General features: G+C 35.7%; 1 protein-coding gene across 1 annotated transcript; it reads right to left on the bottom strand.

Moving 5' to 3' along the window:
• Window positions 1–4915: 4915 nt before the first annotated feature.
• LOC117214603 lies at window positions 4916–5867 on the bottom strand. The gene has a single exon (XM_033460808.1). It carries the CDS (start codon window positions 5505–5507, stop codon window positions 5004–5006), a length of 504 nt encoding a protein of 167 aa, XP_033316699.1. The 5' UTR covers window positions 5508–5867; the 3' UTR covers window positions 4916–5003.
• Window positions 5868–16241: the final 10374 nt, after the last annotated feature.

Genomic DNA, 16241 nt, shown 5'->3' with positions numbered 1-16241 from the left:
ATTGCATATTTAATTAAGTCGAAATATAAAACTTAGTTATTTTGATAATTTAGAAAATAAAAAACTGACAAACATTTCAATTTAATTTATGGTTGGAACAAAAGACAGTTATTTTTCATTAATTGAAATATTGCAATGCAGAGTACTTTCCAAAATACGCCGAGAGTATTCCTGATGGTGAAACGAGCGTTGCTTCATCGAACGCAGCTAAAGAAAACAACATCTATGTAGTTGGTGGTACGATGCCTGAAATAGAGGGCGATAAATTGTACAATACCTGTACTATTTGGGGTCCCGATGGAACTTTAATAGCAAAACACCGAAAGGTAAGTAATATATTCCTTTATGGCTTTGAATTTGAAAATATTGGGGTGAAGAAAGTGACTCTATCTAGGAATAATTTAGGAATATACATATGTACATACGTATACTATAACCAATTCTATAATTTACGGTTTATAAAATACGTTATGATACGGGAAACGCCCATTTTTGTTGTAATGTGTTTGTTGTTGTATAAATTTTTCACATGCTTAAAATATTATTATACTTATTTTTTCTCCTTTTTAAACATTATTAAATGATAAGATTTTTTAATAAAAGAAAGTGATAAAAACGCTGTCAGTTATTAAATAAAAAATAATTAAAGTTTAGGAGTTGGTAACTTTGATATTAAATTACAAAAGTTGCAGCAATATAATTAGCGACCACATTTTTATGTTATTAGGTACATCTATTCGACATCGACATTCCTAATAAGATTACTTTTCGAGAGAGTGATTCACTCAGTCCTGGTAACTCCCTAACGACGTTCGATGTGAAGGGCTGCAAAATAGGTATTGGCATTCGCTATGATATTAGATTCGAGGAAATGGCACGCATTTATCGGAACAAAGGTACAGTAACTTAATCGATCAATACTTAACTAGCAAAAAATTAAATATCTTTCTTAAATATATTCTATATAAAATTAATATAATCTGTAACTCTGTATAAAAAGAAGCTTAATTTAAAAAACCAGTATATTTGCTGAAAATGAAACAAATAAAAGAATTAAAAGCACAATAAGAAGACTGTCCTCGCATATTCAGAAATGATGGAATGTGAACCGTGCAACTACGAAGTTAATTGGTATTCGGTGGCTTCATATTTCCTGCTTCTCTGGGTTAGGTTGCCAAATGCTGATATATCCAGCGGCATTCAAAATGACCACTGGACCACTGCACTGGTCATTACTTCAGCGTTCCAGAGCGAATGATAATCAATTATACGTTGCCTGCATATCACCGGCTCGTGTTCCTTAAGCAAGTTACGTCGCATGGGGACATACACAGTTGACCAATCCCTGAGGAAAGATTCTTTACGATTTGGAAACTCAAGAGAATATGGCAGTCACCGATATCGGTAATTTACAGCTTAAAATTAAAAGCGAGAGATCCATGATGTAATTAATTTTTAGTCTCGTTAATTTATCGATTTAGCCATCTTCCTTTGTATTTGTTGAATTTATTAGTAAGCATTACTTATTATTTCGTATGTTTCTTTTTTCTATCAGATGTAAAAGTTGTTGAGGAAGTAAGGGCTCGGATACCTACATTTTCTCAGAGACGTACAGATTTGTACGACACTGTCTGTAAGAAGGAGTAACTCTACACTAAAACGGAAAATGTTTTTTTATAATATTTCTACTACGATATCCTTTTTTTGTGAATTATTACTAATTTCTTATCATTTGTACTAAATGAATGACTCAATTAAGAAAACCAAAACGTTATAAATAATAATCTGTATATCTTGTGTATCAACATGTAATTGGATATTATATAACTGTACATAATACATTATAGAATAACATAGTATATAATTTTATATTTTAAAAATATGAGGCATACTATTTAAGATTGTCAGCAACAATTTAAGATTGAAAGCAGCGACTGATTTCCGTTGAGATAATAGGGGTGATTGAGTTTGTATAACACTGTGATTCACTGAATTATAAATTATATATTTCCAACACTTAGATTACACTGACGTAGAGAAATAAATAGTTAACAACTTGTCGCACGAAGATGTGATAGATATGTACGCTAGAGCAGGGCTCTTATAATGGAAATTAATGTATTAATGGACTTAGCACTATAATATATTTAGGAGAGAAGATGTATGTTCGACAACACCGAGAACCGACAAAGATTTTCGTGAAGTATGCGACTCTCGCGCTATGTGTAGACTGCCGCGTTAGGCGTTAGTTTTTAGACTGTCTGTCGCTCTTTTTCTAATACGGAAGAAAAGTTCGGTGTGGGTGTGCCCCTGTGCCTAAATAACGCGGATTCGTTGTTCCCACTTTCGTTAGGAAAAGTGAGGGTAACGAACCGCGGTGTCGATTGGTCATGACCTGCACTACTGCTCGAAGGGATGAGTAGGAAGTCTCCTACCATCGTGGTGGATAGATGACTGTGTGCGTGAGGAAAACATAGCTTGTTTTATTACAGGGCTATTCGGATTTTCCTAATGGGTGCATACCCGCTTTCTCCGTGTTTTAAGTACGCCTAATAAACCCAAGGACCTCTCTAAAAACCGACTGTGTTTCGAGAATATTTTTAAGCTTTAGAAATTCTTCAAGACAAGCGGATTGAAGACACATGGCGAAACAATACAGGGAAGTGAAAGTTATGGTGGGTCCTTAGGTTTATTGAGGGTCGAAGTGACGTTACGCAGGCTGGTTGTTGTCCGGTGGCGCGAGCTGGCGCGGGCTGGCGTGCAGATGTTTTAGGCGGCGTAACAACAAGGAAGATCCTAGAAAATGAGAAGGGTGGATTAGAAGAACGAAGAAAACTCGAAGAAGATACAAAAGAAGAAACTACAGAGACAGAAGTCAATTCAAAAGGTATATTAAATAATAAGTGCGATTTACTTGATACCGAAAGAGCTATTGAAATTAATGATACGGTCCAAGATATTAAATTTACTGAAGGTAGAAGCCGCACTCAAAATGATATGGAAGATGTAGTAGAAGATTCACAAGAATTATCTAATAAAAGTAAGTTATCAGAAATAAGGATTGCACTTAACAAAATTGAATATACAAAAACTATTTTACGGAATAAAAAGAATTCATTAGAAAGAGAAAGAGGAGTAAGGGAAAAGAAGAAAATGTACAGACAGAAATTATTTCAAAAAATATATCAGATGATAAATGTGATTTGCTTTAGAAAAAAAAAAAAAAAATATTATCCACAAACTACATTAGGAATTTATCTATTTTAGTGAGGAGAAAGAGAAAGGATAGAGGAGTTGATCAATAGACTGTGGATTTTGAAGCGTTTATGGAAAACTTACAATTTTAATAAAATATTCAATGTAAAGTCTTATAATATTATAAGACTATAATATTATAATATTCAAATAAATAGATGAAAAAAAACTGAATTTGCATAATTACTCATGGCTTACTGATCAATCATGCGACCCGTTCAGAGGTAACTCGAGTTGTAAAGGCGACAATTTATTAAAAATGGTATATCTGACGTACGATGCATTTGCTCATGTTAAACTATTTAAATAAGTATAAAAATCAAGCGAAAAAAATCTACTGAGAATAATGTTGAACTAGTTAATAATAATAAATCATATAGTGAAACACAAACCTTAAATCAAGATTTTAAGTTCAAAAAAAAAAAAAAAAAGAAAAAAAAAGAAGAAAGAAGTTGATAAAATGACAGCAACATGTAGCAGCAGGCGAGAGAAAATAAGCCAAATTTCTAAAAGAAGAAACGATGCTCAAGAACTCGGAATTTCTCGAGTGGATATGCTAAACAACGAATTTAATGAACAGTTGAAAGAACGTGAAACAGCAATAGAAGACTTACATCAAATGTTAAAGCATCAATCGGAAATTCATAAAGTTACCTTAAATGAAGCAAGTTTGAAAATAGGAGAACTCTCTGATAAAATAAAATGTTTTAAAGGAAAAGATAGCCAGATACCGAAACGTAATGAATTACTCGAAGAAGAACAGAATAAATGGAGAAGTTTAGAAAAAATGATTACAGAAAAACTTGAAGAAGAAAAATCCCGTTAGGAAACAGCTGAAGACGAAGTGAGAAAGCTTTCCAAATATAACGAGCAACTTCTAAAAGATTATCAAGAAATCCATAAAAAAAAAAAGATAAAGAATTAAACATGTACCTCAACTGAAAGATAAAATCAATCGACAGGATTTATATGTGAAGAACATAAGAACACAATATATAGAACAGCACAAGATGATCGAAAAATTGAGAGCAAAAGGAAAACGTGTGCATAATAAAGGTAAAGAGAACACATAATGTATCTTCACCAGGGGCGCATGATCCAAAATTAAATAATAAAATAAAAGGTTTTGTTACTGAAAAGTTAGAGAGATTTCATGACAACAAGAGCATTGCCTGTGCAGAGTGCAGTGTATCAATGTGCACTAAAAATGCAAGCAACGTGACGATTACTTTTAGAACACCACAAGCACCACGAAAACACAATCAAGATCAAACAAGATCAAGTTCAAAAGTGAAGTTACGTGAGCTTATTACTGCTAACGACCAAAAATTGAATTACGATCCCGAGCATCAACTCGCTGATCTTCAAGTAGAATGTTCCGTCAAAGACAGGACGACACAAGAGCTCGAGAAGCACATAGAGGATGTCACGTCGATTCGGGGTAATTTCACGTTCCGCACGCAAGGTGAGAAATTCGTACTTAAATTTTGATTGTTATTAGAAAATTTATTGAACACTGACAGAGTAACAATACAGAATGGTCAAACAGCACAGAAAAGAATGTTCTTACAACGACTCGAGAGGTACTTTTTTATATCAAGGACCCGGCTCCTGTGGAGGGGCTATCGCTGGATGCCGGTCACATAGGGTTTCTATTACTGCTTAGCCATCATTTTGCTGACCAAGGTATGTGAGGCATAACCATCCTTTCGTTGCGTTCTCACGACCACCGTGACATTCCCCCCTCCTTAGCTTCGCTTTGCTCCGCTAAAGCGTAAGGCTCTGGTGGGGCTTCTAAGTTGAATGATCCCCTCATCTTCGTCTTCGGTGATATTTTGGAAGGTGACCGTCCTTGGTACTGTTGATGTTTGATCGATCCTGCTTACGCGAGCGGTAGGGCAGAGTATTTTTATACGTACATTTTTAGGAAATGATCGGCGTAGACATTCGAAAAGTTTACATTTGTACATTACATATATTGTTCCTAGTCCTAGGGCTATGATTCCTAATATTTGTAGTGTGGATATGCCATATTCCTTCAATGAATTTATGCGTCGCTCAAATTGCAGGCTACTGATTTGTGTTTGTAATGTGTCGAGGTTGGCTTTATATTGGTTAAAATTGTGAGTTACTTTTGGAGCTGTTTCTAATATTTTCTCTAATATTGGAACATCTGTTTCTTCGAAGCTGTATATGCTATTCTTAAATTTGATTTCGTAAGAGATATTTTTATGTGATCCTCCTATTTTCATAATATTATGATCGTATGTGATTATGCACCCGGTTTTACTGCTAATTAAGCTTGGTTGTCTAATTTCTAGGATTTTATGTGTCTTACATAACACGTCGATTTGTACATTTTTCGCAGGAATAATAATATAATGGTTTTCCGTCTGCAAAGGTACGAACGTCAATTCTTCCAGCTTGAAGACAGCAGTCGGGCAAGTTTTGACCGTCTGTCGATTAGTAATTAATTCTGATCTGCATTCAGGTGAATTGATTCTATTGTGACTCGGTTGAGTTCTTTTACAAATGTGGATGATTGCCGTTCGTTTACAATATTTGTTTAAGTAGTGACTATCGACAAAGGTGTATTGTTCTGAGTCGGTTAGTATCAAATCAGTTTCTATTACAGGCGCAATGAATACAGAGTTTTGTTTGGAAGGTATCGGGTAAATTTTAGTTATTTTCCATTCATTGTTTTCCAAAAGCGGCACAGTTATTGTATATATAAGTTTGTTATCTCTTATCCATACCTTTAGTTTGCTTAGATCTAGAATTAGTTGAAAGTTTTGAACTGAAGGTTCGATATGGTTAGTCATAAAGTTTTGTCTCGTTATTTGGTCAAGTGTTTTTAAGAATTGTTCCGGTTCTATAACTTGTGGGTTTATGATTCCTTGTTTCCCTAACATAACAGTGTTAAAAATTTCGTCGATGTTTATATGGAGTTCTGATATGGTAGATTCGGTTTGAATTAATAGGGAGACTAATATTTCGTTTTTTTCATTGTGGTTTTCAATCTTGTGTATATCGTTGGCTAAGTTTTCAAGTTGATTTGTTTTGGTATTGTCTAGCACGCGTTTGATGAGTGCGGTTTGGTTACTAAGAATTGTTTTTATTTTATTGTTGGAATCAAATAATGTATCGATGTTCTTGTTAATGAGTTCTAAATCGTTTTCGTCGAGAGTTCCGAATAAAGTTTTGGATACTGAGCCTATGACATTGAGCAATCCGCGTTTGCTTTTATAACGCAATAATAATTTGAGTTGCCGAGTCAGGTTTTGAAGATTTCTGTACTTAAATTTTAGGCTGCTTATTTCTGGTGTGTAAGCGCAAGGTGGTTTACATTGACGGTCTATTAAATCTATTACGCGTTGTAATCTATTAACTTGGTCAATTGGATCGTTAAGGCCTACTATAAGGGTGATATCTATTTGTTCGTTGTACAGATAGCAATTGTCAATGTGTTCCAGGAATATGTTGGCGTAATTCAATGGTTTTACTTCTAGATCGCTTCTAATGTACTCGAGTGTTATGATGATCCATATTATGGTCTTCTTCCTGAAAGGTAGGGTTTTAGCCTGTTACCGTGGATTCTTTGCGTGTGACCGTTGGAATATTCGATAAGATAGGTGGGTGGATTGGATGAGAGGATTTCTGCAGGTCCTAGCCATTCGTGGTCTAGCTTGTTAGTTTTGTGATCGTTATGTACCCATACTTTATCTTTTACTCGGAATATCGTCTGTGTTTTAATAATTTTTCGCATTTGATCCCTCTGGTATCGCTTTTTGTTAGATTCGGTAACTCGTCTTGCTTTAGCTATATAGGCGTTGTGTCGATTTTTCCAGAGGTTAAACAATTGTTCTCTGGTTAGGCTAGGAGTGGTTGATATTGAGGATGGCATGTTAGCTTGTCGTCCAAATGTTAGTTCGAATGGGGTATGTCCGGTCGTCTCGTGTACTGAAGTATTATATCCCATGCATATTAATTTTAAGTTTTCATCCCAGTCGTTCTGTCGGTCGGTCGTACAAGTTCGAATAAGGTCCTTTACTACGGCATGCGTTCGTTCAAGGGATCCGTTAGATTGTGGATGGAAAGAAGTGGTTTTTATGTGTCGGATTTTGAAAGCCCTTTCAAATGTGTCCATCAATTTACATACGAAATTTCGTCCCATGTCCGTCAGAATACTTTTTGGTGCGGAAAATATGTACACATAGTGATCCAAAAGTTCGTTAATGATTGAGTTGGCTGTTTGGTCTTTTAAGGGTATGAGGATGAGATATTTGGTTAATTGATCTTGGATAGACAGGATAAACTGATTGCCCCGTTTGGTTTTGGTGAGAGGTCCGAATATGTCCATTGCGATTTTGTCATTAGGATTAAGGGGTGTGTCAGTTATCATAGGTTGTTCCTTGGCCCTGATACGATTTAGCTTTTCTCGTTGGCAGGTTTCGCAGTTTTGTATGAATTCTGTAACGTCTTGTTCTAGGTTTGTCCAGTGATGGTGCTCTTGTATTCGTTTCACGGTGCGGTGTATACCTAAGTGTCCTACTAATTCGTTATGATTTTCGCGTAGTATCGTTTGTTTTTGTTCGTTATCGTAGTCTACTGGCGGATCTTGTCCAAATATTAATTTAATTTGAGGGAATCTAGTTGTTAGAAACCTTAGCATGAGTTGAATATTTACCTTTTCTAACGTGCTGAAGCTATTGTCGTTTATTCCTATTTGTAAGCGTCCGGTTCGGTGTTTAATAAAGTGTTTGGTTAATTGACGCAACCAATGCTGTTCGTTAAAGTCTCCCAGTTCGGTCTTTGTAATTTGTTTAAAGTGTGGTCTGTTAGGTTTTTGGGTTATCGGAGCTGGGGTGATATTGATTTTCCAGTCTATATACTCGTCATAATAGTCCGGGTTTTCTACATTGGGTTGGATTTCTTCATTAGTGATAGGATACAATCGGGATAGAGCATCTGCAGCTGTATTTTCTTTTCCTTTTTTGTATTCGATTTCATAATCGTACTCCTCGAGTCTCAAACGCCATCGCATGAGTCTCGATGAGGGGTCTTTAACATTCCTTAACCATTTCAAGGCTTGATGATCGCTTTGAATTTTAAATTTTCTACCAAGTAGGTATTGTCTTAGTCTTTTGATTGACCATACTATTGCTAATAACTCTTTCTCGGTTGTGGAATAATTCTTTTCAGGAGGGTTCAAAGTTCGGGATATATAACAGCATGGATGTCCGTCTTGGGAGAGTATTGCTCCTAACCCTTCGTTACTTGCGTCTGTTGTTAATGTGAATGTTTTGTCAAAGTCTGGATATTGTAGTACAGGGGCTGCACAGAGTTTTTGTTTTAGTGTGTCAAATGCAAGTTGTTGTCTATCGGTCCAGTAGAATGGAGTGTCCTTTTTTGTGAGATCTGTCAATGGTTTTGCGATTTTAGAAAAAATACGTATAAATTTTCTATAGTATCCAACGAGTCCTAAGAATGACTTTATGTGGGTCGCGGTCTTTGGTGTTTTAAAGTCTTTCACGGCTTGAATCTTTTTGGGATTAGGTTTTACTCCTTCCTTTGTTACTACGTGTCCTAAGTATTCTAATTCCGGTTTCAAAAATTCGCATTTGTCCGGTTGTATTTTTAATCCTAAATTTTGTAGTCTGTCTAGTATAATGGCTAGATTTCGGTTATGTTCTTGGATGGTGCTCCCGAATATTATAATGTCATCCAGGTATACGAAACAGTTATTTCCTATTAACCCCCGTAGCGCGGTATCCATCATACGTTGAAACGTCGCCGGTGCGTTTTTAAGGCCGAAGGGCATGCGATTATAGTGGAAGTGACCTTGTGGGGTTGAGAATGCAGTATATTTTTTGGAATTTTGCTCCATAGGTATCTGGTGAAATCCTGACGAGAGGTCTAGGGCCGAAAAAAATTTAGCTTTGCCTAAGTGCTCGAGTATTTCGTCCGAATTTGGTAAAGGATACGCGTCTTGGTCTGTTTGCTCGTTTAATTTTCTAAAATCTATAACGATTCTCCATTTTTGTTTGCCTGATGCATCTAATTTTTTTTGGAACTACCCAAATTGGTGCGTTATATGGACTGTCCGATGGTTCTATGATTTGTTTGTCTAACATGTCGTTGATTTGAGTCTCGATTTCCTTTTTATGACATTCGGGCGGTCTATAAGATTTGATGTTTATAGGTTTGTCTGTCTTGAGTGTGATTGTATGTTCTGTCAAATTGGTACATGGTAATGAGTCTGTTTCCATATTAAAAACGTCTAAGTAATTGATGAGGATTTTCTCAAGGGGTTCTCGAAGTTCTGGATCAATATGTTTGGTACGTATTATTTGTGCGAATTTATTAATTTGGCTTAGTTTATCGGGTTTCTCTATTTCGTTTGTAATGTGACAGATTTGCTTACCAGTGTTGATGAAACATACTGTTGTGGGCTTTCCTTCGATGTATTGGGCTGAGATTAGAGTTTCGCCTGGTCTTATCTTGCTATCGGTTTCCTGGAATGGTAATATAATTTCGTCTAAGGTTAGTTTATTGTTATTGACGCTGTATTGATACTTTGTAAGGAATGGGAGTCCGATTATTCCATCTTCGATTAGGGGAAAGTTGTTAGGGACTACGTAGAATTGATGATTTTTCTTGAGCATGGTTAAATTGCAAATTTTGTTAGTGGTATGTTTGTCACTTCCCATTAGGAAGGTTTTTGGGTTAGAAGTTTGGACGTTTAGTGAGGCTTTTTCTTTTATAAGGTTGATTCCTGCTCCGGTATCGATGAGGAATCTGGCTCTTCCTCCGTCTCTTCGTTGCAGTACGATTGATAGTAATCTTCCGGTGGTGGTGCAGTTAACTCGAGGTAAGCTTCCTCTGGGTTCTCCGTTGTTTGGTTTACTCGAGGTGGAATCTTTCCTTGGCTGGCGAATGGAAAATTTCGAGAGTAGCATTTTTCGGCTGTGTGTCCAATTCGTAAACACTTTGGACACTTCGGTTTCATGCGGTCGTCTAATGGTCTGCTAGGTAGCTGAGCAGAAGTTTGTGGCTGTGAATCGGTAGTAGTTCGCTTGGATACTAATGTAATGTTGTGAGATTGATTCTTTGGGCGGTTGGCAACACGATTTGCTTCTCGTAACCATTGTTCTCTATCAGCTGCTAGTTGTTGGGCAAGGTTCAGGTTCTTTGGATCGCTAGATACCACCATCTGTCCTATCTCGTATCGTAAGTTGAGCAAATATGTTTTATGTGCTTCGCGTTCTTCAATATCTATAGCTACGCGTCGTTCTGTTGGTGTGCGGTTTTCGTTTTGGACTGCATAATTTAATTCGTTTAGCTGTTGTCGGAATCTGGAGTTAAAAGATTGTACACTTTCTGTTGCCCCTTGTTTTAAATTCTTTAATTTGTCCCTACAGTTGCTAATAGTTGTTGGTGTTAATACGTGTTGTCTTAAGCATGAATATAAGTCTTCGAACGAGTTGATTTTTAGATATCGTATGTTTCGTTTCGCGTTGTCGGTAATCTTTTCGATCAGTATGAGATCTAATAATAGCTCTCTGTCACTTGCCTTGCACCTAGCTCTTGCTTTGCGGACCGATAAGATGATATCTTCAACGCCTACGTCATCTCGACCTCGTAGTGTCTCGACAGTTCGTATGGCCTTATCTGCCTCGAGCCCTCGATCTTCGTTGTAGTTGTTTATTGGTTTAATCGCGGCGCGGCTAGATGCGGCTCGTGGTCTTTGTGACGTGTTCGGTCCGTCAGTTTCGTCATCCGTTACGTTATCAGCAGCGGTTTCTAAATGGGCGTTTATTTGCGACTGGTCAGTCTCGGTGTCGTATTTTATTTCCATGGTTTTTGCAAGATCGCGTATTTCTTTAGAGCGATTTCTATCGCTAGTTTCCGCAAATTCTTTTATGTTTTTAATGTTTTGATCGGTGCTGTTTCTAAAGCTTCTAAACTCGTGAGTTAGGCTTTCAAATTGTTCAATCAGGGTAGCGATTAGTTCGTTTTGTTTAGCGGTACTCTTGTCAGTTGGGTTCATGCTGAGAAATATGACACTTTCGGCGGAAGAAGAGTCACTATCTTCAGAACGTATTTCAGGCTTACGGTTTCGATAATGTACGAAAGCCAGCTTACCGAGATTCTTTGCAGATCCTTCTTTTGATCAAGGAGGTGACCGTGGTCCTTCGCTGTAGAATCCGTAGAGTTCCCGTTGAAGTTTCCTCTTGATGCGATGAGTGGATCCTGGCAGGATCGCCAATTTTGTCACGGCGATTCGGGGTAATTTCGCGTTCCGCACGCAAGGTGAGAAATTCGTACTTAAATTTTGATTGTTATTAGAAAATTTATTGAACACTGACAGAGTAACGATACAGAATGGTCAAACAGCACAGAAAAGAATGTTCTTACAACGACTCGAGAGGTACTTTTTTATATCAAGGACCCGGCTCCTGTGGAGGGGCTATCGCTGGATGCTGGTCACATAGGGTTTCTATTACTGCTTAGCCATCATTTTGCTGGCCAAGGTATGTGAGACATAACCATCCTTTCGTTGCGTTCTCACGACCACCGTGACACCAGCACAGGCAGCTTTTTATAAGGCATTGCTAAGAACAAACATGGCTCATATGAACACTGTGTAGAGGGAAACGATCGATAGGAAATCACAACAGAGCTTCCGAGGCCGTTGCGTTCTTGTGAATAGATGAATCGAAATCATTTCGGTTTTAATCAACATGGCCTAGTAAAGAAATACAGAAATGTCTTCTTTCTCCTTTTTTTCTTTTCTTACGATTACTATGGACAGGGTATCGCGTGTTTTTGACTGTTGGGAAGAACCTAAAATTTTTAAAATCAAGGATAAAAGATAATACCAGACACGGAAAAAATATTAGAAAATGTACACGGTTCTTGTAATGAAAATTGAAATGCAAGGAATATAAATCGAATGTCTCTTGCGAACGTAATTTTGTGTTTTACACCGACAGGATTGATTTACAGATTTACGTTGATTTTTGGTTTCTCTATCTGCAAGCGACATATAAGATTATATCGAAGACTATGCTGCGTAAAACTTTTATTATACTATTTACGATAGAAATGTCGCAACGGAAGATCGAATTTTATGTCTGCTTTGTTCTTTCGACTTTTTAGCTATGTTCTTGTTCATTTCCGAACCGATTTCAATTTTTTATCCTTTTTTTCCGACAAGTCCTAAAAATTTTTTAAATTAACGAGAAACGTAGAAGTATTTTTGTATTCCTATTTTAAGTCACCTATTTACGGTTTTCTCAAAATATTCGAAATGCTTCGATTCATTGAAAACAATAAAGATTGCAACACAAAAATTCGAGAATCGTAAGTGAATTAAGTTGGTATTCGATAAACACGATATTACGGAAGCAAAACTTAATGAAAAGTTCGACTTTATTCCGTATGAAATTTTACTTTAAGTAAGTTTAGCCTGCACGTGAAACGAAAGTTTTATATACAGAAAAGTTTGAGTAAATGGTAGATATCTGAGAGTTGAACGATGAAAGTAAAAATCGATTCTTCACGCTTACAATCCTTGTATTCAGGCCAGAGTTCTTCGGGGATCCTCTCGTCGGTATACTCGATGCCAGTATATGCAAATATATACTGAGGCTGATGGAAGGAGAGTGAGAGAGTGCGTTTCGTCCCGAGACTACCGGTGGACTCGTCAGTAAGGCTATGCCCGGTAGTCCCTGCCTTAGACGTAGAGGGAGTCTCGCTAGGTGCGGTATTTCTATCAATCGCTCGTATATTCAACCCGCTAGCGAGTTAGACAGACAGTCTCGTTGTCGTCGTAGCCCTCTAGTGTTGGCGGTTGGTACCCGCGGATCGCCCGGGAGGTGTTGCGCCGCGTTGATGCCTCGACCTGTCGGCGTCCTGTTGATACCGATCCGCCACAATACCGTATATGTTCGGCACGACCACGGGCATTGAAGTAGATTAGTTTGTAGGTATGTTCGTCGCTCATTTTTCTTGCTCTGTCAACTTATCGAGAAAAATGTTACAATTAACTCGTGTAATTAACAGACTGTGTGCGTGTTTGTGTGTATAGAGAACAATTTATTTATAGATGGAATAATTCGTATAATACGCAAAATAAATCATTTAGAAGGCTGGAATATGTGTTTTTGAAACAATTAATTATGTCGAAAAATATTTCAAACGAGATATAATTATGAAAAAAATAATAATTAAATGTATGTAAATGTATGTAATAATAGTTAAATGTATGTAAATGTAATAATTAAATGTAATTAGTTGTGAAAAAAATAATAATAAAAAATAAATAAATGTAAAAAAAGAATTAAATGTAATTAGTTTCTTTTTACGCACGCGATATTATTGGCGATATATGAAGGTCAACTTTATTTTTTTAAATAGATATATTTATACATATATTTATAGATATAAATACATATATTATATAGATATAATAGTATATATAATATATATAATAATATATATGTCGAGTCTGAATATCCGAGTCCGAGCTCCGGGGAGGGCTCGCGGGAGGTAGCGGTTCTGCGTTGAAGTTCTCCATCGTCCGGTCGCGCGTGGGGTACCTTTATTGTCGATAGTACACTAGTGACGAGGGCCTCAGGCTTGATAACGAAGCCGCGGCCAACGGGAGGACTATCATATAAAAAGCAACAGGATACACGAAATAATATAATTCTGACTAGGACAACATAAACGCAAGAAGTGTTGATATTGAAAAAAATATTTAATTTTGTATATAAATATTTTCATATTTAGAAAAGTTTCCGGAAGCAGGAAGATTTACAAACAAATAATATCATAAACCGAATGTTTCATGATCCTTTTCTAATTAGAGTGTGTGACAGCATGTGAGAACGTTTCTTAAAAATATGACTTATTGCAATTACTTAATCGCAATTATAAACGATTAAGACCTTCTCGCAACGAGGCAATCTATCCAAAGTATAAAACTCGTTATACTTGATGAGAAAACAAATCTCTACTTAGGTTTCATTTCGTTTCATCGCGTTCATAAAAAGTGAATTTGTATGAACACATCGTGCAATTTAGTAATTAGGACCGTTGATCTCGCTGCAACATAGATGGATAGAAAAAAGCCATTTAAAATGATACAACGTCGGGAAGACAATTATGAAAATTATAAATGGAACACAAGATAAAATTGTTTAAGATTAATTCTTCTTTTTTTTTTTTTTAATCGCGAGTGTTTGCAAACGAAGTTTCAATCTGTTTACAATGATAGCAATGAGAGGAGGATGTCTATGAAAGTTATAAATGCGATATTGAATAACATTTCTGCGAGTGGGTTTGTTTTTCGTTACAAATGTTTTTTAAACGAATCTGCAATCTGTTGGAAACAACGGAACAGTAACGGGACGACTGATAGGGAAATAAAAAAGATCGCGTTTTATTTGAACAGACAAATCTTTGAAATCTATTCGAAAGTCTATTTGAAATGGTACGAGCTCGAAAAGAACGGTGAATACTATAGAAGAAGGATTAATTAAAATTCTTATTAATCTGTACGCTTTGTATATTAAATACCTTGATCGATGCCAAGATAACAAATTATTATACAAAACAGTGAAGTATCCACGTCTGACATTAATATTGAGTATTACCATTACTGTAATTTAATTTTTAACCGATCCTGAAAATTCCTTAGAACGTAAAAAGTATAAAATGTTACTGTGCATTTCAAGATTAAATGCACTGTAATTTAGAAACAGTTATGAAGCGGAAACAAATAATTTATTCAGAATAAGAATTCTACGTAATCATGTTAAAAAAAAACGTACTTATAACGCGTTTAAACTCCAAATATGTAAAGACAATAAGGGGAAAAAATTAAACGAAACGAACGAACAATAAAAAAGGGATGTTAAATACAAAAAATAGATTGAAATTTAGATTATGAAATATAAAAAAAATGATATTGCATAATTTACAATTATTTCCGATAGCTTACGTCAGTATGTTGGAGTGTAAACTATAAAATATTCAAAAACTGATACCATTTAGACATAATTTAGAAAAACAATAAATTGCGGAAACCGATAGTTAAAACTCGATACGATCGATACTCCAAAACTCTAATCCTAATAATTACTCAGCAATAATAACCGATAATTCATGTTGATTAATGTTTGAACTCCGTTTTTTTTTCTGTATGTGTATACAAATTTTATACAGTTTGATAAAGCGAAATTAAATTATCATCTTTTTGTACTACTTCAAACATTGAGATTTGTCATCTTCAAGGTCGATCACACATAGTTTCAGATTGCGGAGTTGCAAGGATAATTAATTTTGCAATCGGTTTTCCTTTGATATAGATGTGAATACAAATAGCCATTGATTGACAATATACCGAACCAATTCTAGTTTAATTTGAAGTCATCGATCCTTTGATATTTTTGGAAGAATAGTAAAAGTACAGAGAAAACAAGAAAAAATGGCGTTAACTAAAAGATAGCTCCAATGTATCTCATAAATATTATCTATATATCATTTGTAAGATGTAAGTGACCAAGATATCGAATTATACAAAAATTGTATGTAATGATTAATACTTGAACGTTACTTACATTTATGTACATGAAAATTTGATCTTTTATTAACTAAGTTATTGATCGACAAAATGACTTCCTACATAATTCTCCGCCTGAACTGAAATGCATATCTTTTTTTACGCAAGCCTTATGTGTAGCTAGCAACGAGCAAACAGATTAATTACTTTACACACGGTCGTATCTTATTTGCTGTAGGCGAGTTCTCTCGTGTAATCAACGAAGTACTCAACTTTAAAGCGATAACAGAAGAACATTATTGTATCGACAAAAATCATACTTTTTTCAAAGAAATATGTAACTCGTATTTTTTTTAAAGCAACCCTCATAACGTATTGAATAAAATAATCATACATTTTTTTTTTGTTCAACATT

The sequence above is a fragment of the Bombus bifarius genome, unplaced genomic scaffold (genome assembly GCF_011952205.1).
Source record: "Bombus bifarius isolate JDL3187 unplaced genomic scaffold, Bbif_JDL3187 scf7180000009214_frag, whole genome shotgun sequence".
Lineage (NCBI taxonomy): Eukaryota > Metazoa > Arthropoda > Insecta > Hymenoptera > Apidae > Bombus > Bombus bifarius.
The sequence above is the reverse complement of the archived record's forward strand: the minus strand, read 5'-3'. Positions and strand labels throughout refer to the sequence as shown.

Coding starts and splice junctions, on each gene's coding strand:
- LOC117214603 (XM_033460808.1), bottom strand. CDS start 5,507: ATGAAAATAGGAGGATCACATAAAAATATCTCTTACGAAATCAAATTT.